This window comes from Hordeum vulgare, chromosome 3H, assembly GCF_904849725.1.
Source record: "Hordeum vulgare subsp. vulgare chromosome 3H, MorexV3_pseudomolecules_assembly, whole genome shotgun sequence".
NCBI classification, from domain to species: Eukaryota; Viridiplantae; Streptophyta; class Magnoliopsida; order Poales; family Poaceae; genus Hordeum; species Hordeum vulgare.
The window spans coordinates 512,617,539-512,642,376 of NC_058520.1; the positions used below are offsets into that span (position 1 = coordinate 512,617,539).

Genomic DNA, 24,838 nt, shown 5'->3' on the forward strand with positions numbered 1-24,838 from the left:
ATATATGGATACGGGTATATCTATCTGGCCCTGTACTTTTCAAATGCTTCCAATCAGTTGGATGTGCTATATAGACATACAGTACACTGTAGCTAGGCAGCGCCACCACTGCAATCCATCGGATGCGCTAGCTTACGACGGAGTTGACACTGGTGGAAAAACAGGCTTCCGTCCAGCCCCATAAGTCGCGAAGCTGTAGGAACCGCGACTAATGGGACCTTTAGTCGCGGTTCTGGAGGTGAACCGCGACCAAAGGCCTGGGCCCAGGGCGCTCGGTGGCCAGCTGGTGCACGTGAGGGGCTTTAGTCGCGGTTGGCCAGGACAACCGCGACTAAAGGCCTTCGGGCACCTTTAGTCACGGTTTGCCAGGCCAACCGCAACTAAAGCCCCTCCCCTATATATACCCATCCAGCAGCCAACACTTAGCCATTTGGAGCCATTCTCTTCACACTTAGGGTTTAGGTTTGCTTTTGGTTCCTCTTATGCACATAAGGTGTTTGATGAAATGCCCCAAGAGCATGAAACAAACATGACATGAAGTGTTGGAGCCACACTCCTCGATCGCGGTTAGCAACTTGATGAACCTTTGATGTGTCATTGATAAAATATGCATGTGTGTAGTTCATTGTTTAATTTATATTGTTTGTAGCTAGTTAGTTTAACAAATGCATGATGGTTAATTATATATTTTATATTATAATAATGCAGATGAATCGGCAATGGATGTACGTTAACCGACTCTCCGGCGAGTTCACTACGGGTTTGAAAGATTTCCTCGTAGTGGCTAATGCGAACAAGCGGGGGGGTTTTGTTATCTGTCCATGTGTTAACTGTAAGAATCAGAAGGGTTACTCTTCCTCAAGAGATGTTCACATGCATCTGCTTCGGCACGGTTTCATGCCAAGCTATAATTGTTGGACCAAGCATGGAGAAAGAGGGGTTATAATGGAAGAAGATGAAGAAGGGGATGATTTCATCGATGAAAGCTATCTTGCTCATTTCGGTGATACTTTCATGGAGGATGCTGAAGGTGAAGGGGAAGGTGAAGAAGAGGCACGTGATGATCCCGTTGATGATCTTGGTCGGACCATTGCTGATGCACGGAAACGCTGCGAAACTGAAAAGGAGAGGGAGAATTTGGATCGCATGTTAGAGGATCACAGAAAGGCGCTGTACCCCGGATGCGATGATGGTCTGAAAAAGCTGGGCTGCACACTGGATTTGCTGAAATGGAAGGCAGAGGCAGGTGTAGCTGACTCGGCATTTGAAAACTTGCTGAAAATGTTGAAGAATATGTTTCCAAAGGATAACGAGTTGCCCACCAGTACGTACGAAGCAAAGAAGGTTGTCTGCCCTCTAGGTTTAGAGGTTCTGAAGATACATGCATGCATCAACGACTGCATCCTCTACCGCGGTGAATACGAGAATTTGAATGAATGCCCGGTATGCACTGCATTGCGTTATAAGATCAGAGGCGATGACCCTGGTGACGATGTTGAGGGCCAGAAACCCAGGAAGAGGGTTCCCGCCAAGGTGATGTGGTATGCTCCTATAATACCACGGTTGAAACGTCTGTTCAGGAACAAAGAGCATGCCAAGTTGTTGCGATGGCACAAAGAGGACCGTAAGTCGGACGGGGAGTTGAGACACACCGCAGATGGAACGCAATGGAGAAAGATCGACAGATGGTTCAAAGATTTTGCAGCTGACGCAAGGAACATAAGATTTGCTCTAAGTACGGATGGCATGAATCCTTTTGGCGAGCAGAGCTCCAGCCATAGCACCTGGCCCGTGACTCTATGCATCTACAACCTTCCTCCTTGGTTGTGCATGAAGCGGAAGTTCATTATGATGCCAGTGCTCATCCAAGGTCCGAAGCAACCCGGCAACGACATCGATGTGTACCTAAGGCCATTAGTTGATAAACTTTTACAGCTGTGGGGTGGTGTCCGTGTGTGGGATGAGCACAAACAAGAGGAATTTGACCTACGAGCGTTGCTTTTCGTAACCATCAACGATTGGCCTGCTCTTAGTAACCTTTCGGGACTGTCAAATAAGGGATACAATGCATGCACGCACTGCTTACATGAGACTGAAAGTGTACATTTGCCAAATTGTAAGAAGAACGTGTACCTTGGGCATCGTCGATTTCTTTCGAAAATTCATCCAGTAAGAAAGAAAGGCAAGCATTACAACGGCAAGGCAGATCACCGGCCGAAGCCTGCGGAACGCACTGGTGCTGAGGTATTTGATATGGTCAAGGATTTGAAAGTCATCTTTGGAAAGGGTCCTGGCGGACAATCAGTTCCGAAGGGAGCTGACGGGCACGCAGCCATGTGGAAGAAGAAATCTATATTCTGGGAGCTAGAATATTGGAAAGTCCTAGATGTCCGCTCTGCAATCGACGTGATGCACGTTACGAAGAATATTTGCGTGAACCTCCTAAGCTTCTTGGGCGTGTATGGGAAGACAAATGATACAAAGGAAGCACGGCAGGACCAGCAACGTTTGAAAGACCCTGATGACCGGCATCCGGAATGGTTTCAAGGTCGTGCCAGCTACGCTCTGACCAAAGAAGAGAAGGTCATCTTTTTTGAATGCCTGAGCAGTATGAAGGTCCCGTCTGGATTCTCGTCCAATATAAAGGGAATAATAAACATGGCGGAGAAAAAGTTCCAAAACCTGAAGTCTCACGACTGCCACGTGATTATGACGCAATTGCTTCCGATTGCTTTGAGGGGGCTCCTGCCGGAAAATGTTCGAGTAGCCATTGTGAAGCTATGTGCATTCCTCAATGCAATCTCTCAGAAGGTAATCAATCCAGAAGTTCTACCACGGTTACAGAACGATGTGATCCAATGTCTTGTCAGTTTCGAGTTGGTGTTCCCGCCATCCTTCTTCAATATTATGACGCACCTCCTGGTTCACCTAGTCGAAGAGATTTTCGTTCTCGGTCCTGTATTTCTACACAATATGTTCCCCTTCGAGAGGTTCATGGGAGTATTAAAGAAATATGTTCGTAACCGTGCTAGGCCAGAAGGAAGCATCGCCAAGGGCTATGGAAATGAGGAGGTAATTGAGTTTTGTGTTGACTTTGTTCCTGACCTTAAGCCGATTGGTCTTCCTCGATCGCGGCACGAGGGGAGACTAAGTGGAAAAGGCACGATCGGAAGGAAATCAACGATATGTATGGACGGCCATTCTCTGACTGAAGCACACCACACTGTACTGACCAATTCCAGCTTGGTGGCTCCGTACTTTGAGAAACACAAGAATATTTTACGCTCTGACAACCCGGGGAAGCCTGAATCCTGGATTAGGAAGGCCCACATGGAGACTTTCGGCAGTTGGTTGAGAAAACATTTAATGAATGACAATGATGTTGTAGATCAGCTGTACATGTTGGCCAAGACACCATCTTCGACTATAACGACTTTCCAAGGGTACGAGATAAATGGGAATACATTTTACACGATCGCCCAAGATAAAAAGAGCACCAACCAAAACAGTGGTGTCCGCTTTGACGCAGCAACCGAGAATGGGCAAGAGGTCACATATTATGGTTACATAGAGGAGATATGGGAACTTGACTATGGACCCTCCTTTAAGGTCCCTTTGTTCCGGTGCAAATGGTTCAAGCTAACAGGAGGTGGGGTAAAGGTGGACCAGCAATACGGAATGACAATGGTGGATTTCAACAATCTTGGTTACCTTGACGAACCATTCGTCCTAGCGAAAGATGTCGCTCAGGTTTTCTATGTGAAGGACATGAGTAGCAAACCGAGGAAACGGAAAGATAAGAAAACGATCAGTACATCATGCGATGATCCAAAGTGCCACATTGTTCTTTCAGGGAAAAGAAACATCGTGGGAGTGGAGGACAAGACAGACATGTCAGAGGATTATAATATGTTTGCTGAAATTCCGCCCTTCAAAGTGAACACCGACCCAAGCATTAAGTTAAATGATGAGGATGCTCCATGGATACGGCACAATCGTAAGCAAGCAGGGACACAAGGGAAGAAATGATGTGTAATAATTTATTGTACCAAACTTTGTTGAATGGATCATGTGAATTATATTACAACAAGTCCACCCCCCTACGGTGGTGGTGGTGGCGGTGGCGGTGGTGGTGGTGGTGGTGGTGGTGGCGGTTCACCTACACCTCCGTCACGTCAGCCGACGCCCCCCAGTCCACAACGTCCGGCGGGTGATCAGACGCCGCCCCCCAGTCCTCGTCCGGCGGGTGATCAGACGCCGCCCCCCAATCCACCTCCGGCAAAGAAGCAGAAGCAGAAGCAGTCCTGGATTATTAACCCGGACCCTTATGTACCTAAGACCACAAAGGTACCGGAGCCATCACTGAAGCCTCTCCCCACAAGGCCTTGGGAACGTAGTGCCGAGGAAGTCGACGCGGCCGCGGCTGCTGATTTGGAGAAATGGAAGGCGGACTGCAAGAAGAAAAGAGAGCCCGAGCCCAAGCCAGTATTTTCTGATGAGCAAAAGAAGTGGGCTAAGTCATTTTTGAGCACACCGTCCCAAGCCGCGAAGAATCTGCCTGACGACTATGCACGTGAACTTCGCAGGCAGGCACTCATGTTCAAGGAGAACAAAGAGCGGGAGAAGGCCGAAAGTAAAAAAAGCGGGAAACAAGTTGCCCAGCTCGGGGAACAAAGTAAACAATCGATTGCCCCGCTTATAGTGGAAGCCGCCGGTCCGGATGCCCCCGAGATCATAGCAGCTGCGGCAGCACAGGGATTGACTGCAACGAGTGCCAGAGAACAAGCGGCCAACTTAGGTATTACTCTTCGTGAACTGTTAGGCCTTGATGAGGCGCCAGTGAAGGAGGTAGTAATTACATATGTCAAGAATGGGCCTCTCGTCGAGCCTGCGCAGGAAAAGGATCTACCTCCACAAATGAAAGGTCTGCTGAAATGGTACAAGGGTTACATAAAAAATAAAAACGCCAAAGATTATATTTATGCGGAAGTTAGACATGAGCATCACTTCAAACATTACTATGTACAAATTGAACTGAGTGAATTGTTCCAGCTTTTCAATCTGCGCGATCTCGACAAATCTATCATCAGTTGCTACGTTCTGTAAGTGATTTATTTCTACCCCATCTCGTTCATATTGCCTGCACTATATATATGTCCTAACTATATTGTTGTGTCCGCTATTATACATGCAGAATGAAGATTAAGGAATGCAGAGTAAGGAACATCCATGATGTTGGGTTCATTGACCCACACATCGTTAATGGACATGTGTTGGAGCATCACCCCGCCGACATGGAGGCAGACCTGTGGCAGTTTCTTACAAAGCAGGAACTCAAAAGTGATATTCTATTTCCTTACCATTTTGGGTGAGTGTTTCTGTCTTGAGCACATTCTCTTTTGTTTACTCCATGCATGGTATGTGGCCGGCTAATCGATGAGTTATGCATGACGTACTGTGCATGTATCGTGTCCGCAGGTTCCACTGGATTCTGCTAGTAATTAAAGTTAACACCTCAGAATGTCTCGTCCACGACTCTCTGAATATGGATCCAAAGCTTTGGGGCGGCATGAGAAGAATGCTGCAGAAGTAATTATTTTCATTCATTTGCGCTCTATATCGATCGGCCTATTTCGTTCATTTCCTAATATCAAGTAACTAATAACTCTCTTGTTCATTTAATTTTCTTTGCCTCGTAGGGTTTGGAGACGGTTCGTAGATACAAAGGTCGGTGAATTCAAAAAAGAGCTAGAATTCAAAAGGTCAAAGCCGAAGAATGCTGGGGATATTCAGCCAGCGGGGACCAATCTATGTGGATACTATGTCTGTGAGATGATCCGGAGATACACCTCTGAGCGGGTTCCGAGTGATACCAATGCTAAGAGGAATAACCTCCGGATGATGCTTAGTCCAGAAGCTCGCTTCCGACCACTTCAAGAGGAACTAGCTGGATGGTTCAGCAGGGAAGTCCTCCATCCTAAAGGAGAACACCATTACGAGGACGTAGAACTTTATATGCATTAAATTATGTATGGAAACTTGTTCAAAATTGTATATGGTCATCCGATGATATTGAATATATATTGTATATTCCTCTTGAATTCTTTTTGGTTCTAATTTCAAATTTGTTTGAAATTGTACATTCATATGCATGTATGTAGTACCGTAGAATATATGAAATTCCTTCAAAATTAAAATAAAGCACAAAAGAAATAAAACAATACAAATTAAACAGAAAACAGGTTTAGGGGGGGGGGGCGCGCGCTAAAACCCTAAACCTGTGGCGGCCTTTAGTCGCGGTTGGCCAGAAGAACCGCGACTAAAGGTCCTCCGCCCCGACGGCCGCCTGGCGCCCACGTGGACGGGCCTTTAGTCGCGGTTCTTAAGAAACCGCGACTAAAGGTGGGGGGCTTTAGTCGCGCTTAGTTGGTCGCGGTTGCGCAACCGCGACTAATGGCAGTTGCGAACCGCGACCAAAGGCCTTTTTTTCCACCAGTGTGACGGCATTGTTGGCCACCTTTTCCATTTAAGATGGACGACATCGCCGCATGGCCGTGATTGCGTCCACCAAGGGCCGGTCCGATCGTGTTTGACCACCACTTTCTATTCCGTATTTCCTGGTAATAAAGAAGCCAACTCGGCCTGCACAGATGGATTCAGTGATGCTGCGCTGTTCGTTGCACGTTCCGGCTAAACATAAACAGGGCTCGCAATGATGGTGGTGCTGGTAGTTGGGCTAGACGACCATCAAGGGAGGGGCACGTAGTCGCAAAGTGTGCACAAAGAGAACACTGTGTTGCACTATAGCTGACAATGAAACATGGCTTAGAAAACAGAAGTTTACTTTGCGAAGTGCCTTTCTAATCCCGAGCTCAAATACTCCTTTATAAACAATATTCATTAAGATAAGAAAACATTCTGAATTGTTGTGACAACAAGCATTGCCAGGTTTTCTTCCTAGGTGCACACTTTGGTGATGAAATCATATTCGTGGAGGTCTAGGAAAAATAACAAAAATCATCACTCCAAAATGCTTTAATAGCCTTTTTGAAACATCTATTTTGTTTTACGACCTATAGCATCAGGAAGACTTTTCTGTTGAATATTTTAGGAATTTTCGATTAAGTTTGATTCACAAAAACAGTGCATAAAAAATGAATACCATAATAATGATGGTGATCAAAACAAGCAACAATTTGTTGAAGCTAGTCACAAAATAGAGATCATAAGAATCAATCGTCATATTCATATTCATATCGGTTGCTACTAGTAGTGAATCAAATGCTAACCCTCAAAGAAAAGATAAGATGGCATACAGAGCAACAGAAGATGTTGCAGGTGCATTGTTCACCAGGTCACCGAGGAGGTGGTCTTCATTGGGAAAAAAATCGTCGTTGGAAAAATCGTCATCTGCGGATGTCCCTGTTAATAGCCGCGGTGAACAAGGATCCAACAGCCGCGCAAGGGAGCTCCCCAAAAACTTGATCACGCTTCTTCCGTACCAGATCACAAGAGGCAGAGTTTCAGAGGTCTGTTGTCTCACTCCATGATGCACATTGAGAAGCAAGATGAAAACGTGGTAGGTGACGCAATGGACAGGGCCGGCCCTATGTTTCAGAGGGCCCTTGGCGAACTCGACAACATGGGCCCCTAATACTTTTATATATATATATGTGTGTGTGTGTGTGTGTGTGTGTGTGTGTGTGTGTGTGTGTGTGTGTGTGTTTCTGCACATTATATAAGCATGGAAGTATATGTCTAACTTCATTTGCAAAAAATTACGTGATTTTTCAACCACGCATACATAATAAAGAAAAATAGTACATATAATTTCAAACACCTTAACAATTATATACCATGTACATTGAAATTGCTTACTGATAAATCATTGTGTATCTTTGAAAGACTAAGAGGACGATAATCGATGAACTCCTAGTCTCGCGGACGGCCGGTCGGCAAGATCAAGACAAATCAACGGCGGCACGGTGCTGAGCTGCAAGAATCGGGAGCGAAGCGAGGGCCGGCAGGCAGCAGGGCACTGAGCGACGGCAACCGGCAAGAAACTGAAGCCACGGTAGAGTCTCGAGTGACAAACAGAGGATGACGATGAGGCAGCGATCGCTATGGATTTTTTTCTATTCTTTGAAATTAGCGATCCCTATAGATGGATGGATGAATGCGTGCCACAAAAGATTCAACACCTGACCCTTTCCCCGCTAGCGATTAGCCACCAAGCACAACACGGATTCTTTTTCGTTTTTTAACTAGGCTACATATACATGCATCACAGATCATGGGCCCCCTATTAGAGTTGGGCCCTAGGCAGTCGCCTCGTCCGCCATACACCAGGGCCGGCCCTGGCAATGGAAGTGCATCTCATCCAACAAGAGGAACGGCCTCTTATAGTCTAAGAAGAGTGGCACTGTTTAGATTCGTTTCTCACTCAAGAGGGGGAATGTTTCAATTTCTTTTTCTTATGTGACAAGAATACAAGGCAGCGCACAGGTTACATAGGTTCTAGGGCTCGGTCATAAACATGATGGGTGGGGCGAGCAACAATGGAGGAGCGCACTGTATGTTCTCTCTTCTCAAACTTTTGATGATATGTGAAACAACTCTTCTTATATGTTGGTATCAAACATCGTTCATTATGTTGCGGGATGAAATTAAACTTTCACACCGCCTTGCCACGCATAAATGGGCCAGATTAATCATTGCTAATATTCTGAAATATTAAATGAGATTGGTCCAGTAATTTAATCAATTTATCATGGCAATTTACATGTATGTAGAACGTTCAACAATATTTGTTTCCAAATTGCATGGATTTTTAACTTTTATTTTTATTTTTTACCGTTCACAAGGATACATTTAATCTTGGGAGCAAAAACTCCACGTCAGTTAGTTTGGTGCTTTTGCTTTCGAAACAGGTGATGGATCAGGGCCTTGTAAACTATGCCACTATGGGATTATGAATCTTGAAAAAGGGGAGCATACATTGAGCTGTTAACACCTACTTTTAGATGCCTGCGCCAAGGGAGACATAACCCAAGTTGCTTAGCTCTACACACTATCTTTACTCTACATGACACTGCGATTGCAGGCAAAAGTTCTCAAAACCGAGGAGCTTCTTGATGCACAAGCCGCTTGCCTTTCAGAATCTAGACTAGGAAATATCGTTAGTCGTACCAACATATCGCAAAAGTGGCAAGATTATGTAGGGGAAACGCAAAACTTGAACCCAGTGGAGAAATATTTAGCGGACGCTAGTAAGGATAACTTTCCAATGTGGTCATGCTAGTAGTCAACTCCTGCTTGTGCGGCTTTCGACGGCCTAAATCAAACGCTTCAGTTTCCATGGATCCTCCAATCAGAACCTCTCCATGGGTGGTCGTGCACATGGAAACACACGCAATGATGCACAACCCGGCAGATTAAAGGAGTGATGGAAGGAACCAAGCAACTTGAAAAACACTTATCGTACTCCCTCCGTCCCAAAATAACCGAGTATGTGTTTATTTCATTTTTAACGATTTGATCATGGTTGCTTTAATTATGTACTTAATTACTAATTAATATGAATAAGTACTGTATTATATTGCAATGATACAGAGGTCGGTGGTTTAATTTATTTTCCAAAACGAAAACTTGAAAATATTTGAGGGTGTAAGCGGGGGAACCCACGAAGCATGTTTATACACAGAAAATTAACTTAGTGTATTTTTTCTCTTGATATTAACACGAGGTCCAATCTTTTATCTATTCATATGCAGGACTTTGACCCCCTTCCAGAGGCGTATCCAAAGAAATACTACTACTTGATATGTAGCTTTTTCCATGCCTTAAGGTACATGTTTCCTCGCTGTGCGGCTCATCGGCGTTCAGGACTGGGCCGCCAAGCTCTGGGCAGGTGTCGTCCGGCTCCAACATGACGCCGGCCGCTATAACCTGGACTTTGTGCTTCTCGTCGCAGCGGGGTTCTATTTATCAAGCGCCAACCGTCTATAACCACAATGGGGTTCTATTCATCGATCCCCAACCGGCTAGGGTGGAACATGCCATGGAATGGCCTCCAAGGAATCATGTTCATCATGTGCTAACCGGCTGGGTCTCTACGTATCACGCGAGAGGGGCAGCGCATAAGAAGAACGGGGCCTCTAAATACATCACATACGGCTTCGTGCACCACACATCATCACGAGCGAGAGAGAGTAACATATTGATCCGGGCCTCTTATACTACTGCGTTAGATCACAACGACTCGCACATATATAGATGATACATCTCCAACATATTGATAAATTGTAAAGTATTCATGTCATGTTTGTCTATGTTTCCAATACTTTTATATAGTTTTACTGCACTTTATATGATTTATTTAGGACTAATCGGACTGACATTGTTTTCAGCAGAACTACAATGATGTCTTTTTCTGCAGAAATAAAAGTTTTTGAAATTGGACAAAACTTTTTGACTTTTTTTTAAAGAAGAGAGAATTAATGGATCAAAGAACCACCAGAGGGGGGCTCTCTGGTGCCCACTAGGCACCAGGACGCGCCAGCCCCTGTCTCGCTCGCTCCCCGTGGTACCTAGTGGGCCACTCGTGGACCATCTTGCGTGATTTCAATGTTCAAAAATCCTATAAATATAGAAACCTCCAGAAGTAACCCTATATCAGAAGTTCCATCGCCACAGCTCTCTCTATCGATAAAAAACCAATCTGGAGAGTAAACAATAGCGAAAACAGTAAAGAAACAAAGAGAGATCCCCTCCGGGAGCCATGGAGGCCAAGCACTAGAGGGGAGAACCTCTCCCCATCTTGGTAGAGGCCATCACGACAGGAATTAGCTTCTTTGCCGTCTGCCATCACAGACGACAAAGAGTATATCACAGATGGCAAAGAGTATATCACTGACGGCAAAGAATACCACTGTCGGCATGGAGGAGTAGGCCTAAGGGGGGAGACGCTCTCCCACTTTCTTCCGCTGGCGCCGGAGTGCCGCCAAGGAAACCATCGCCGCGGTGATCGTCTTCATCAACATCACCGTTTTCATCGCCTTCCTCGTGTCTTTTCAGCGGTCCACTCTCCCGCACCCTACTGTAATCCCCTACTAGAACATGGTGTTTTATGCCACATATTATTAATCAATGATTGATTGTCATCCTATGATGTTTCAGAAGATCTATGTTATCCTTTGGGTTGATTTATGATCTTGATTGGTTTGAGTGCATGTTTTATTTTGGTGCTATCCTAAGGTCCTTTCCGTGGGGCGCACACGTGAAACATACACACTGAAGGGTGATGCAATATGTTCATGATTCGTTTATAGTGGATAGCGAGAGTGACAGAAACTTATACCCGAGTAAGGGAGTTCTGCGCGCATGTGAGTAAAGAGGACTTGATGTTTAATGCTATGGTTAGGTTGACCTTAAATGATTTCTAATAGTTACGAATGCTTGCTAGAGGTCCAATCATAATTTCATATGATCCAAGTATGGAAAGTATGTTAGTTCATACCCCTCCCACATATAAATTGCAAGAATGATTACTGTTCTTGTTATCAATTGCATAGGATGATTCCGCATATCATACCATTATTATTCCACACTCGCTAATTGTGGGTTAAACAAACATTTGAAAATTTTAACAAATGCAAAAAATATTTACTTGCCTTCTATAAGAGAAGCGATTGGAAATTTATGCATTGGAGGAGTGAGGGTCGACCTTGAATACTTGTGGGATCGACCTTGAATACTTGTGTTCATGCTCATGGAAACAATATAAAAGTTTTCATGGAAGTTTCTCATAAAAATAATTATCTCCTTCTAAATAACATTGTACCATAAAAATAGTTTTCATGATGCTCTTTTGCATGTTTCATCTAATATCTTTATCTGAGCATCATTAAAAATCATCATCGCTAGCTAAAAGGCATTAAAGAAAATCGCTTGTTGGGAGACAACCCAATATTTACCCTTTATGTTTTTGAGTGTTCACATGATTTTACGTCCAGTTCAGAATTTCTCTAATTTTACTGGACCGTAAAACAATTCTGAAATTTTTACAATTTTGGTATGCAGTTTATCTACATTGTCCGAATTTTTTAGAATTTTAAGAGTCAGGGAAGTATGTTGTCATTCAAATCTTCATAGAGTGTTCTGTTTTTGACAAATTCTGTTATTCATGCATAGTTTGATTGTTTTAGTGTTCTCATAGCTTATATTTAGTGATACGAATTATGGGAATAATATAATACAGTAGGTATCATGTGCGAACAACTATGAATCTTGTCTTGACATTACCTAAGTGAATGATCTATATTTATCATACTAACCCATCTCACGAATTTCCGTGAAGTTTTGTGTGACTCAAGTTTTCAAGTTTCGGGTGAGATGCCAATATGAGGAGAATAAGGAGCAGCAAGAACCTAAGATTAGGGATGCAAAAGGAACCCCCAAGGTAATATCCAAGGAAGACTCAAGCGTCTAAGCTTGGGGATGCCTCGGAAGGCATCCCCTCTTTCATCTCCAACATTATCGGTATATCCTACTTGAAGCTATATTTTTATTCATCACATGATATGTGTTTTGCTTGGAGCGTCATTTTATTTTGTTGTTATCTGTTAGATGTTATTTATAATCTTGTTTTTAAATAAAAAGTTCCAAGAATGTCCTCTAGAAAGCTTGAATTGCATGTGTGATGTGTGTTGTACGAAAACATAAATTTTTTCTGTAGTATTTGAATTATCATTTTTTACTGGAATGAGGAAAGTTTCTGAAAATTTTACACAGTATTTTCATATAAATTATTTGTTACTTCCTAAATTTTCAAAAAATTTGGAGATACAGAAGTATATTTTTTATATAGATTACTATAGACTGTTCTGTTTGTACAGATTGTTGTCATAGTTTCTTTATCTACTTATCCTATAGTTTCCATGGCTTATATTGGTAGATATAAATTGTGGAAATGATAGTATACAATACCTAATGTTTGAAAATTATTATGCAACTTGTCTTGGCAGTACATAAAGAGTTGATTTACTTTTATGTGTACTAACCTATCTCACGAGTTCTTTTCAAGTTTTATGTGGATGAAGTTTTTGAGACTTAGGTGAAATCGGGATATGAGAGGATTGAACGAGATACAAAAGCTCAAGATTTGGGATGCCCAATGCACCCCAAGTAAATATTTCATGAAGTCTTGAGCATTTAAGGTGGTGGATGCTACGCATCCCACCTCTCTTCATCAAACAAATATCGGTTAGTCTATGTGGAACCTAAATTTTTAATCGTTCACATAATATGTGCTATTCTTGGAATGTATTTTGTGTTTTAAATAAAATATCAAATCCGAAAATCTTTATTGAGATACAGTCCTCACATAGCTACTTAATTGTTTGACTACTCATTGATCTTCACTTATATGTTTTGGAGTAGTTTTGTCATTCACTCTCGTGCTTCACTTATATCCTATGAGTAAATAGTTGAATGAATTGAATATCATAAATCTGAGATTATATATGTTTCAAATGCTTATCCATGGGGAGTAATGACTTGACATATAAGAAGTATAGGTGGTAAAATTTATTGAAAGTTAGCAAACACCGCATTGGTCACTTGAACAATTCATGAAAGAATATTGAAGGCAGAGAGATTCCACATATAAATATACTATCTTGGACATCTTCTATGATTGTGAGACCCATTAATTATTTTCAAACTTGAGAAAAATAGTTGAAGTTGGACAAGGAGGACAACCTAATGAGTTTTGTTTGGGTATATTTACATAGAAGTTATATTGTTATGGATCCTCCAACCTGTGGTGTTTGTTTAGAACCTTTTGCTAGCCAACACTTCGTACTAAGTAAAGGTACTACTTGTGCACCCAAAAACATTTGAACCCAGATTCTTGCCATGAGAGTCCACTATATCTATATGCGGTATTTACTTGTCGTTCGAAGTAAATTTGCATGTCCAAAATATAAACCTTCAAATAATATTTTGTTTGTATGCCCAAATCGCTCATGTAGTGACTAGGGGATGTCAGTATCTTCCATGCCAGGTGGGTTATTATCATGATATGTGTTGATTCATTATCATTCACGAGAAAGTGGCTGGTATTCGGGATGCCCGGTTCCATGCTCAAAAATCAAATCAAAATATAATGAAACAAGCTCCCCCAAGATGGTTGTTTATATGGACGCTACCCGTGGATTCGGCTCACCGTGGAGTGTGATTGATTGGTGGAGGGGAGTAAAAACTTTACCATTCTGTTTGGAAACCGTCTATAATGTATCTAGCATGGAAGATACCAAGATCTCTTGGTTGTTATGTTGACAATGAAAGCACATCGCTCAAAATTATTATTCATCTCTGTTTTAAAAGCTCGAGCTCTAGCACATATGCAAATCACTACTTCCCTCTGCGAAGGGCCAATCTATTTACTTTCATGTTATTTACTATTCTTGTTGAGTTAGCTTCTTATTCCAACCTCAAAGTATTAGTTGGCATGCATCATGTGGTGGGAAAATATCCAAACATATATATCCATACAAATATATTTGATCATTAATTATTGTTGACAATTATCTATATGATAAATAAGTTGGGAGGCGAAAATTTAATCCCCTATCTTTTTGTGTGTTCGATGGATGCTATTTGTTCTAAAAATATGCTTTGAGTGTCAATAATCATGGAAGACTATATGATAGTTGAGTATGTGGAATTTGCTAAATCAAAGCTCTTACATAGATCCTTCCTGGAAATAAGATGAATTGCAATTGTTTGGTGACTCAAAGCATATTTTGTTAGTTTTCAAGAAACTTTATGGTCTACACTTTAACACGCGAATAGCTTGTTACTTCATCATGAGAAGTTTTATGAGATGAGCTACTATTTATGATTATAATGATGCTATAAAAAGTGTTTGGAACTATCATTGATCAAATTTATGCACTATGCTGGCATTCACATTTCATAAATTATTTTTCTTTTATCATTTACCTACTTGAGGACAAGCATGAATTAAGCTTGGGGATGCTGATACGTCTCCAATGTATCTATAATTTATGAAGTAGTCATGCCATGTTTAGAATAATTCTATATAATTTTGGTATGATTTTATTAGAACTAATCCGGACTAACGATGTTATCAGTAGAGCTACCGTGGTGTTGTTTTTGTGCAGAAATAAAAGTTCTCAAAATGGGATGAAAATTGATGGAGACTATTTAAGGAAAATATGAAAAATAATGGAGCAAAAAGATACCGGAGAGGAGTCCCGAGGCAGCCACAAGCCACCAGGGTGCTCCCCCTAGGGTGCGCCCCCTGGCTTGTGGAACCCTCGAGCACTCCCCTCACGTGATTCCAATGCCAAATATTCTTATAAATACATAAACCCCCGAAAATAAACCTAGATCGGGAGTCCCACCGCTGCAAGCCTCTAGAGCCACGAAAAACCAATCTTGGCCCTCTCCAGCACCCTGCTGGAAGGGGTCACGATCACCGGAGACCAAGGAGGAGGAAGACGGAGGGCCCATCATCACCGTGGAGGCCAAGGACGAGAGGGATAACCTCTCCCTACCTTGGAGGGAGGCCATGGAGGAGAAGGCACAAGGGGGAGGCCCTCTCCCCCTCTCTCCCGGTGGTACCAGAATGACTTCGGGGGAACCATCGCCGCAGTGATCGTCTTCATCAAAATCACCTTCTTCATCACCATCCTGGTATTCTTTTAGCGGTCCACTCTCCCGCACCCCGCTGTAATCCCCTACTTGAACATGGTGCTTTATGCCACATATTATGAACCAGTGATGTGTTGTCATCCTATGATGTTTTGGGTAGATTCCCTTTGTCTTATGGGTTGATTGATGATCTAGATTGGTTTGAGTTGCATGCTTTATTATTGGTGTTGTCCTATGGTGCTCTCCGTGTCGCGCAAACGTGAGGGATTCCCTCTGTAGGGTGTTGCAATACGTTCATGATTCACTTATAGTGGGTTGCTTGAGTGACAGAAGCATAAACCCGAGTAGGTGGGTTGTTGCGTATGGGATAAAGGGGACTTGATGCTTTAATGCTACGGTTGGTTTTACCTTAATGATCTTTAGTAGTTGCTTATGCTTGCTATAGTTCCAATCATAAGTGCATATGATCCAAGTAGAGAAAGTATGTTAGCTTATGCCTCTCCCTCATATAAAATTGCAATAATGATTACCGATCTTGTTAACAATTGCCTAGGACAATTCCGCATACCGACTCGTCATTATTGCACACTCACTATTTTTATTGTAATATATTCTAACTTTATGATAACAACACCTATTTTTATATTTAATTCTCCGATGTCATGCAAAGCTATTCTCTTCACACGCACAACGTAGTTTTATTTCTCGTTCCAAGTTGGAAGCAAACGTTGACGTATGTAGAGTTGTATCAGTGGCAGATAGGACTTGAGAGAATATTGCTCTTACCTTTAGCTCCTTATGGATTCGACACTCCATACTTATCACTTCCACCTTTGGAAATTGCTACGATGATTCCTTGCACTTGGGGGTTATCAAATACCGGTGCTTTCATTGCTTTTAATTACCACCAAGTATGGATTTGAATCTAACATAGTAGCCTCATATTGTGAAACCTTTGTTGCTCATGTTGATCTCTATTGAGAGAAATGGTTTAAATATCATCCACCTATTAAATAAAAAAATTAAGAACCAATTAAAGTTGAAGTTGAAACTATTATTTACAATGTTGACCTAGTTGTGCCGACTGCTTACATTGAGAAACCACCTTTCCCTGTTAGGATAAAGGAACATGCTAAAGCTTCAACTGTGGTTAATAAAAGTTATGTTACAACAACCAAACCGTGTGAGAAAATCAAGGTAGAATCTAGTACAGCTATGGTTAAAGATCTCTTGGTAGACAATATTGATGGGCTTGTTATTTGTTTCTGTAATGAACCTGCTAGAATTGCCAAACCTAATACTAAAGATAAGAATAGACATGTTGTTGGCATGTGTATCATTTCAGTCAAAATAGAAAATCATTGCTATCATGGTTTGTGTGATATAGTTGCTAGTGTTAGTGCTATTCCTTTTACCTTACATCAAGAAATTATGCATGAGATAGAACCCGCTGAGATAGAAGACATAGATGTTACTATTAAACTTGCTAATAGAGTCACCATCACACCACTTTGGATTGTTAGAGATGTTGAAGTATTGTGTGGAAAAGTAAACTACCCTACTGATTTTCTAGTACTTGGCTCACCACAAGATAATTTTGTACCAACATATTTGTTAGGCTATTCTTGAACACTATCAATGCTCAAATAGATTGCAAAAAGGAAACTGTCAGTGTTAATTTTGGTGGTGTGTCTCATGAGTATCACTTCTCCAAGTTTAGTAAACAACCTGATGACAAAGAATTGCCTAGTAAATATGATTTAATTGGCCTTGCTTCTATTTCCATTCCTCCTACTAATCCTTTAGAACAATATTTGCTAGACCATGAAAATGATATGCATATGCATGAAAGAAATGAAATAGACAATATGTTCTTTGAGCAAAAACCCATCCTTAAACACAACTTGCTTGTTGAAACTCTAGGAAGACCTCCTCCATCCAAGGGTGTTCCTATGTTTGAACTAAAGCAATTACCTAACACTTTGAAATATGCTTATCTTGATGATAAGAAGATATATCATGTTATTATCAGTGCTAACCTTACATAGCATGATGAAGAAAGATTATTAAAAACATTAAGGAAGCACTGAGCTGCTATTGGGTATACTCTTGATGATCTTAACGACATTAATCCACTCTCTATGAGCACAAGATAAATATGGAACCAGATGCTAAACCCGTTGTTGATCACTAACGAAGACTGAATCCCAAAATGAAAGAAGTGGCGAGAAATGAAATATTAAAACTTCTGGAAGTAGGTATAATTTATCTCATAGCTGATAGTAGATGGGTAAGTCCCGTTCATTGTGTACCTGAGAAAGAAGGTATTACTGTTGTTTCTAATGATAAAAATGAACTCATTTCACAAAGAATTGTGACTCACTATAGAATGGTAGTTTATTTTACAAAATTAAACAAAGCTACTAGAAAGATCATTATCATTTATTGTTCATAGACCAAATGCTAGAAAGATTATGGAAGAACACACATTTTTTCTTTCTCGATGGTTATTCTGGTTTCTCTCAAATACATGTGACACAACCTTATCAAGAGAAAACCACCTTTAATTTACTTGTCCTTTTGGAACCTATGCTTATTGATATACGCCTTTTGGATTATGCAATGCACCTGCTACCTTTCAAAGATGTATGATTGCTATATTCTCTGATTTTTTTTTAAATATTGTTGAGGTCTTCATGGATGATTTTTCCGTTTGCGGAATTTCTTTGATGATTCGTTAAGCAACCTTGATCGATTTTTGCAGAGATGTGAGCAAACTAATCTTGTAATTGAATTGGGAGAAGTGCCACTTTATAGTAAATGAAGCTATTGTCTTGGATCATAAAATTTCCAAATGGGGTATTGAGGTGGATAAGGCTAAAGTTGATGCAATTGAGAAGATGACATGTCCTAAAGATATTAAAGGTATCCGTAGTTTCCTTTATCATGTTGGTTTCTATAGGAGGTTTATTAAATACTTCTCTAAAATTTCTAGGCCTCTTACTAATTTATTATAAAAGGATGTTCCTTTCATTTTTGATGATGATTGTGTAGAAGCCTTCCAAACACATAAGAAAGCCTTAACTTCTGCACCTATTGTTCAACCACGTGATTGGAACTTGCCTTTTGAAATTATGTGTGATGTTAGGGATTATGTTGTTGGTGTTGTTCTAGGACAAAGAGTTGATAAGAAATTAAATTCCATTCATTATGCTAGTAAAACTATAGATAGTGCCCAGCGAAATTATGCTACCACTCAAAAAGAATTCTTAGCAGTGGTATTTGCTTGTGATAAATTCAGATCTTACGTTGTTGACTCAAAAGTACTTGTTCACACTGATCATGCTGCTATTAAATATCTTATGAAAAAGAAAGATGCTAAGCCTAGACTTATTAGGTGGGTTCTCTTTCTACAAGAATTTGATTTGCATATCATTGATAGGAAAGGAGCTGAGAACCCTGTAGCTGACAACTTGTCTAGGTTAGAAAATGTTCTTGATGACCCACTACCTATTGATGATAGATTCCTGATGAACAACTAATTGTGCTCAATGTTTCTCATAAAACACCATGGTTTGCTGATTATGCCAACTAAATTGTTGCTAAATACATATCACCTAGTTTCACCTATCAACAAAAGAAAAAAATTCTTCTTTGATTTAAGACATTATTTTGGGATGACCCACATCTTTATAAAGAGGGAGTAGATGGTACTATTAGACGTTATATACCTAAGCAAGAACATGAAAAAAATCCTTCGGAAGTGTCACTTCGAGGATTATGGAGGACACCATGCGAAAGATAGAACTGCACACAATGTATTATAGTCTGGATTTTATTGGCATACTCTTTCCGAAGATGCTCGTAAGTTTGTCCTCTCTTGTGATCAATGTCAAATAATTGGAAATATTAGAAGACGTCATGAAATGCCTACGAATTATTCACTTGTTATTGAACCATTTGATGTTTTGGGATTTTATTATATGGTACATTTTCCTTCCTCCAATGGGTATACAAATATTTTGGTTGCTGTTGATTATGTCACTAAATGGGTAGAAGTTATTCCGACCAATAGTGCTTGTCGTAATTGGGGCTCCGCAGACCCAAGAAAATATTCGATCTCTGGGGTGCACTCGCTCTCCTACCCTGTTCTCCCTCTCGACTTCACGAAGACTCCCCGGTGGCACGAGCTAAGGAAGACTAACTAGGACACACGACAGTTTACCCAGTTTCGGGCCACCTTGTGGTGTAAAACCCTACTCCTGCTTGGATAGATTGCTCAAGGTGGAAGAGAGGTACAAAGATGGGTTTTTGCCCTAGTACAACACTCTGAGCCTCGGATCCCCCTCTAAGGAGGTCGGACCTCTCTTATATACTAGCCTTGTTCCTCTTCCCCGAAAACATGATTGGCGGGAAGGGCAACCACATCGTCCATTTTGAAAGCGGACAGGACTGCGGCTTGCCCTCACAAAGTTTGTCTTCGCCTGCAAAAGCCCTTATTCATGACGCGTCGGTGGGCTCGGGGGTGACCTCCATCCCGTCGAGCCCCCATCTTTAGTCTTCTAGCATCGAACGGGGAACCCCTGGGGTCGCTTTGGGAGTACACTAGCTGGCGGCGCTTCCTTAGCATGGAAGGGGAAATCCTCCCTGTCCGTGCCCGCTGGCATCGCTCCTGCGCCATCTGCGGAACCTGCGTCACCCACGCGGAGGCGCAGGGCCGTGGGGCCCTGCTACGTCGCCCTCGGCAAGCCCGCCTCACGAGAGCCTCAAGGATGGCCTCGGGACACCCCCTTGCTATTGGCGTCCCCTCGTGATCCTCGGTGGTGGTCCCTTAACGCTTGCCTCGCGAGGCAGTGGCCCTCGCGAGGGTCTTCCTTGCCGAGCTTGCCGATGGGCCGAACCAGGCTCGCCCCGCCGCGCCGCGCACGGGGCCACAGGCCAACGGGCCTGGGTACCCCGATCCAACAGGCTCGACAGTGCTGATCATAACACCTTTATTAAGATGCTTAAGGAAGTTATTTTCCCACGGTTTGATCATCGCCTGCAGGGCCGGCTCGACGCATGGCATCCGCCGCGACACAGAATTCCCCTTACGAGGCTCAGGGAAAAGCCCCAAGTGAGCCGATGCAGTGTGCAGAAGGGACGAAGAGTGCATCGCTCGGGGTGGGGGCGTGAAGTGTGCATGCAGAGCATGGAGTGCACGGACACATCCCATCCTCGCCAACCAGCATGTCGTCGTCTTCCGCGGAAGCGGACAGACTTACCTGGAAAGTCTCCCAAACGTCGCCCGGCTAAGAGGCGCCCACTAAAAGGCGGAGGAATTTTGCTACTCGACTACAAGGTTTAGGACTTTGGCTAGGTACAGGACTTTGGCTAGGTACACTCAGAAGAGTAAAATGAAATTTTTTGTACTCCTGTGTAGTCATTCAAAGGATCGGCTAGACATGCTCTCAGCTATACTCAGGCTGGTCGTAATGGTAGTACCATAGGTAGTATCATACATGTTAACTAGACAATTTTAATAAGGTGGCTTAGAATTAAATGAAGAAAGAGAGGGTTAAGTATCATATCATGATACCGTATCATATTAAATATTGTGCTACTATGTATCATGCATGGTAATAAGTGACCTAACCTATGATACTTCCTCCATCACAGTATATTGGGCGTATCTCACAGGGCTCTCGGACCTAGATGTTTTTCTATTGATAGGAAAAACTAAGCCGACGAGCTGTAAAAGCGCCTAATTAATCACAAAACTGACGCATTAGTAACCCCCGTCCACAAAACGAGCGACTTCGTCGCATGCATTGGTGGAGACGGTTTTCAAAACACCCTAATTAATAGGCTAATTAATGCCATGCGCCTTATTTCCTTCTAATTGTAAAAAAAATATCGTTTTAGAGATACGCCCAATATACTATGATGAATGAAGTACTAACATATAATAATATGCATTACCGTGTAGTATCATACACTAAGTATCTTGTATGATACTCCCCGTTACAACCAGCATCATGGTCCGTCAGCTGTGAGGCTGCGGAACGGTGACATTGATGAACCGATGATCCGTCAGTTTTGCCGGCCCTGGAAGGCCTCAATAAAGGCGGTGGCTCCTGTCAGGGATTGTTTGCTATCTAGCTGGTGCCTTCAATAATGGGTCTAAATCCATCTCGTGTTTGCTCTCAATTATAGGGCGCAAAAGGAATATGCAATGATTCGCGCCGTTGTAATTTCTAGACCCTTTTACCATCGATATATGCACTCTGCGAGTGAATATGCGTAAATGTCCCTTGGCCCTGGATATCATGATTGTAGGCACGAACCACACTGTCTACTTAGCTAGTCCCTGCACTTCTATATGCTGCAGTACTATTCACTCAGTCTCCCTCGTGTGTAAACACAAGGGATGTACTTGAACTCACCACATGTATGCGTCACGATGGAGCTGGATTGATCGGCCTAAGTTATCATGCAAGTACCCCGTGATAGCAGCTTTTTCCTTTTTAGGGTACCCCGTGATAGCAGCTGCATTAGCCTTCAAAAATCATGGGCTATTAGTAGGTAATTGTACTTTGAGATGTATCTATAAGGCAACCTTTTGATTTTTCAGAAACTCTTGATCTATTCATCATCTCTCGTGTCAAGATAGTAAAAGAACACAAAGTTAAAATTACATCCATGTGAGTAGATCATCTAGTAAAGACTACAAACACTCGAGCGAGCCGAAGGCGCTGTCTTCATCGCCCGTACCTCATCAAAGACAACATTACTGTAGTAGACAGTCGGAAAGTCATCGTGCTAAGATCCCGTATGACCAGTGCACCTAAATAGCATGCGCCATCGATAAATAAAAGTGTAATTCAAAAGGATCCAAATTATAGACACACGGATGTAGAAGAACGAAGACCGGATCCAAGCGGATCCACCAAAGACAAACGCCGATCGACTCTCACAGGATTCACCTGACAAACACCCCCACACGTCCTCCGACAATGGTAGAAACACCACCGGCACGGGGTTAGGTGGTAAAAAAACTTATTTCTTCATCAGAAAGCCTTCACTGCATCGTCTTCCTGAGCATGGCACATACCCTAGGAAAGTCAAAAAACGCCTAAAAATGAAGGCCTTCCGCTCGCAAGGCTCCGAGTCCACCGCGTCTCGAGGACCATACGACACGAGACGGACCGACTATGGCACCGGCAAGGAAAAACCCTAACTAAGCGCCTTGAGTCCCACGAGCAAAGGGGTTCTTTCGTGCATGACATGACTATGTGACAAGGACACCGCGAATTCGAACAAAAAATGTTTATCTTTAAGGGCATCTCCAACACCGACCCTCAAAAACCCATAACCGTCGGGACCGCATGGTCCGGACGTGTTTTGCCATCCAATATGGTCCAATACCCAGTCCGTCGACCGGTTCATACATACTTTTTCCCGCAAACCGAAAACAAACTAGAGGAGGGGGCTTTGCCGGCGTCCGGGCCGCTGCCATGCCCGTGTCTCACAACTATGGCCCACCAAAACACCATCTATCGCGCCATCGCGCTTTCCCGCTCGAAGCTAGCTACCCGCATACATGTCGGCCTAGAGCGGACGTGACCACTCACTGGAGCCAGCATTGAAGCAGCTCACTTGACGAGAGCATCGCCCGCTACGCACGCCTTCTCTCCACATTGAAACGAAATTTCTTTGCCCACCTACCTTCATTAGAATGGTGAGGGCACTAAGGAACCTACTCAGGCACCCAAGTGCCACACGCTTGTTCCTATGTCGAGCAACATTAAACACCTCTCCGTCTGGCTCCTCACATCCACCCGCTACATTAATGTGGCCATGCGTCGGGCAAGAACCACACCTCACCTCCTCTCTCCATCTCTTCCTTGTACAACACCCGTCATAACCTCCGGCTCCAAAGTCTTGTGGGACGGCTTCTCAAGCGAGTAAAAGAAGGAGCTCTCCAGTATTTCAGCACCCTGGGTTGCTCGGCGAGCCAGCCGGATACATGTCGTCTTGCCGACAAACCCTCTGGTTTGACTCTGTCGCCATCGAGATGCCGTCCTCGCCTAGCCAGCATAGTTTAGTTAAATATATGTCCAAAATGTAAATGTTTTCGTCCTTTCATTGTAAACATCGGGTTTGCACATAATTCGTCCAATTAGTTGAAATCCAATTTGAACTGTATATGAATAGCTTTAGATGACCAGCTACCGATACTACTCCCAGCACTTCTGGAGCGGACTGGGGAGCGGCGACTAGACGGACGACTAATCCCCCCCTGCCGCCACCGGCCCTCGGTCCGGAGGCCACATGCGGGTGGGCGGCCGGTTTTGGGCACTGGCGAACGACGACGAGGCTGATGACGATGAGGTCCACCAGCCAGAGGTGACCTCGCCAACGCCATCGGACTTGATATGCGAGTCCATTCAGGTAGGTTACTCCGAAGAACAGGTTGCAAAATGCATCGACGGCGTTGTTCCTCCCAACGACTGCGCCTGGGATGGACTAGGTGATGATGGAGACGACAGAGTGGAGGTTCTTCGCCGGATCGTACACCGGCGAACATCGGCTCCCGCGGTACGACCATGGAAAGGACCACTACCGAAGGTACGCCTGCCGACACTCACACTCGTAGATTTCCTCGATACTTGGAGGATGGTTCCGAATAAACGGAAGAATAACCGACCGACAATGGAGAAACAGCCGCCGGCGATATCTCCGGTTGAATCGGACCTAGGGATTCATGCGGCAAGGGAGTAACGTTTGAACGCTATTCTAGGCCATGATGGGTCGTATACCCAGCAGATCACGCAGGAAGGCCCGCATTGAGCTGTCGATGTGGACTCACGATCAACAATTGTGTCGTGCGATCGCGAGAATCCTGTAGAGATAGAAAAAGAACAGGTACCTACGACTCTCGTCAGGGAAACAGGGGTCGCTAGGGTTCGCGAAAGGCATCGATCGAACATTGGGTTTCCATCGAGACCAGGGAGAGCGAGGCGCGTCCCAACTCTGAGTTATGTGTCGCCGGCGCTTCCTCCGATGCAGGTGCTGATGAACGTGCAAGGCTCCAGGCAGGCTCCTGTTGGGGAACGTCGCATGGGAAACAAAAATTTTCCTACGCGCACGAAGACCTATCATGGTGATGTCCATC

At 43.2% G+C, this 24,838-nt stretch overlaps 1 protein-coding gene across 1 annotated transcript; it reads left to right on the plus strand.

Moving 5' to 3' along the window:
• Positions 1-708: 708 nt before the first annotated feature.
• LOC123442332 lies at positions 709-2,520 on the plus strand (the record flags this gene model as incomplete). The annotated part of the gene is made up of 2 exons (XM_045118338.1): positions 709-1,728; positions 2,125-2,520. Coding segments are annotated over exons 1-2 (1,416 nt in total), but the record flags the coding sequence as incomplete, so codon positions are not given.
• Positions 2,521-24,838: the final 22,318 nt, after the last annotated feature.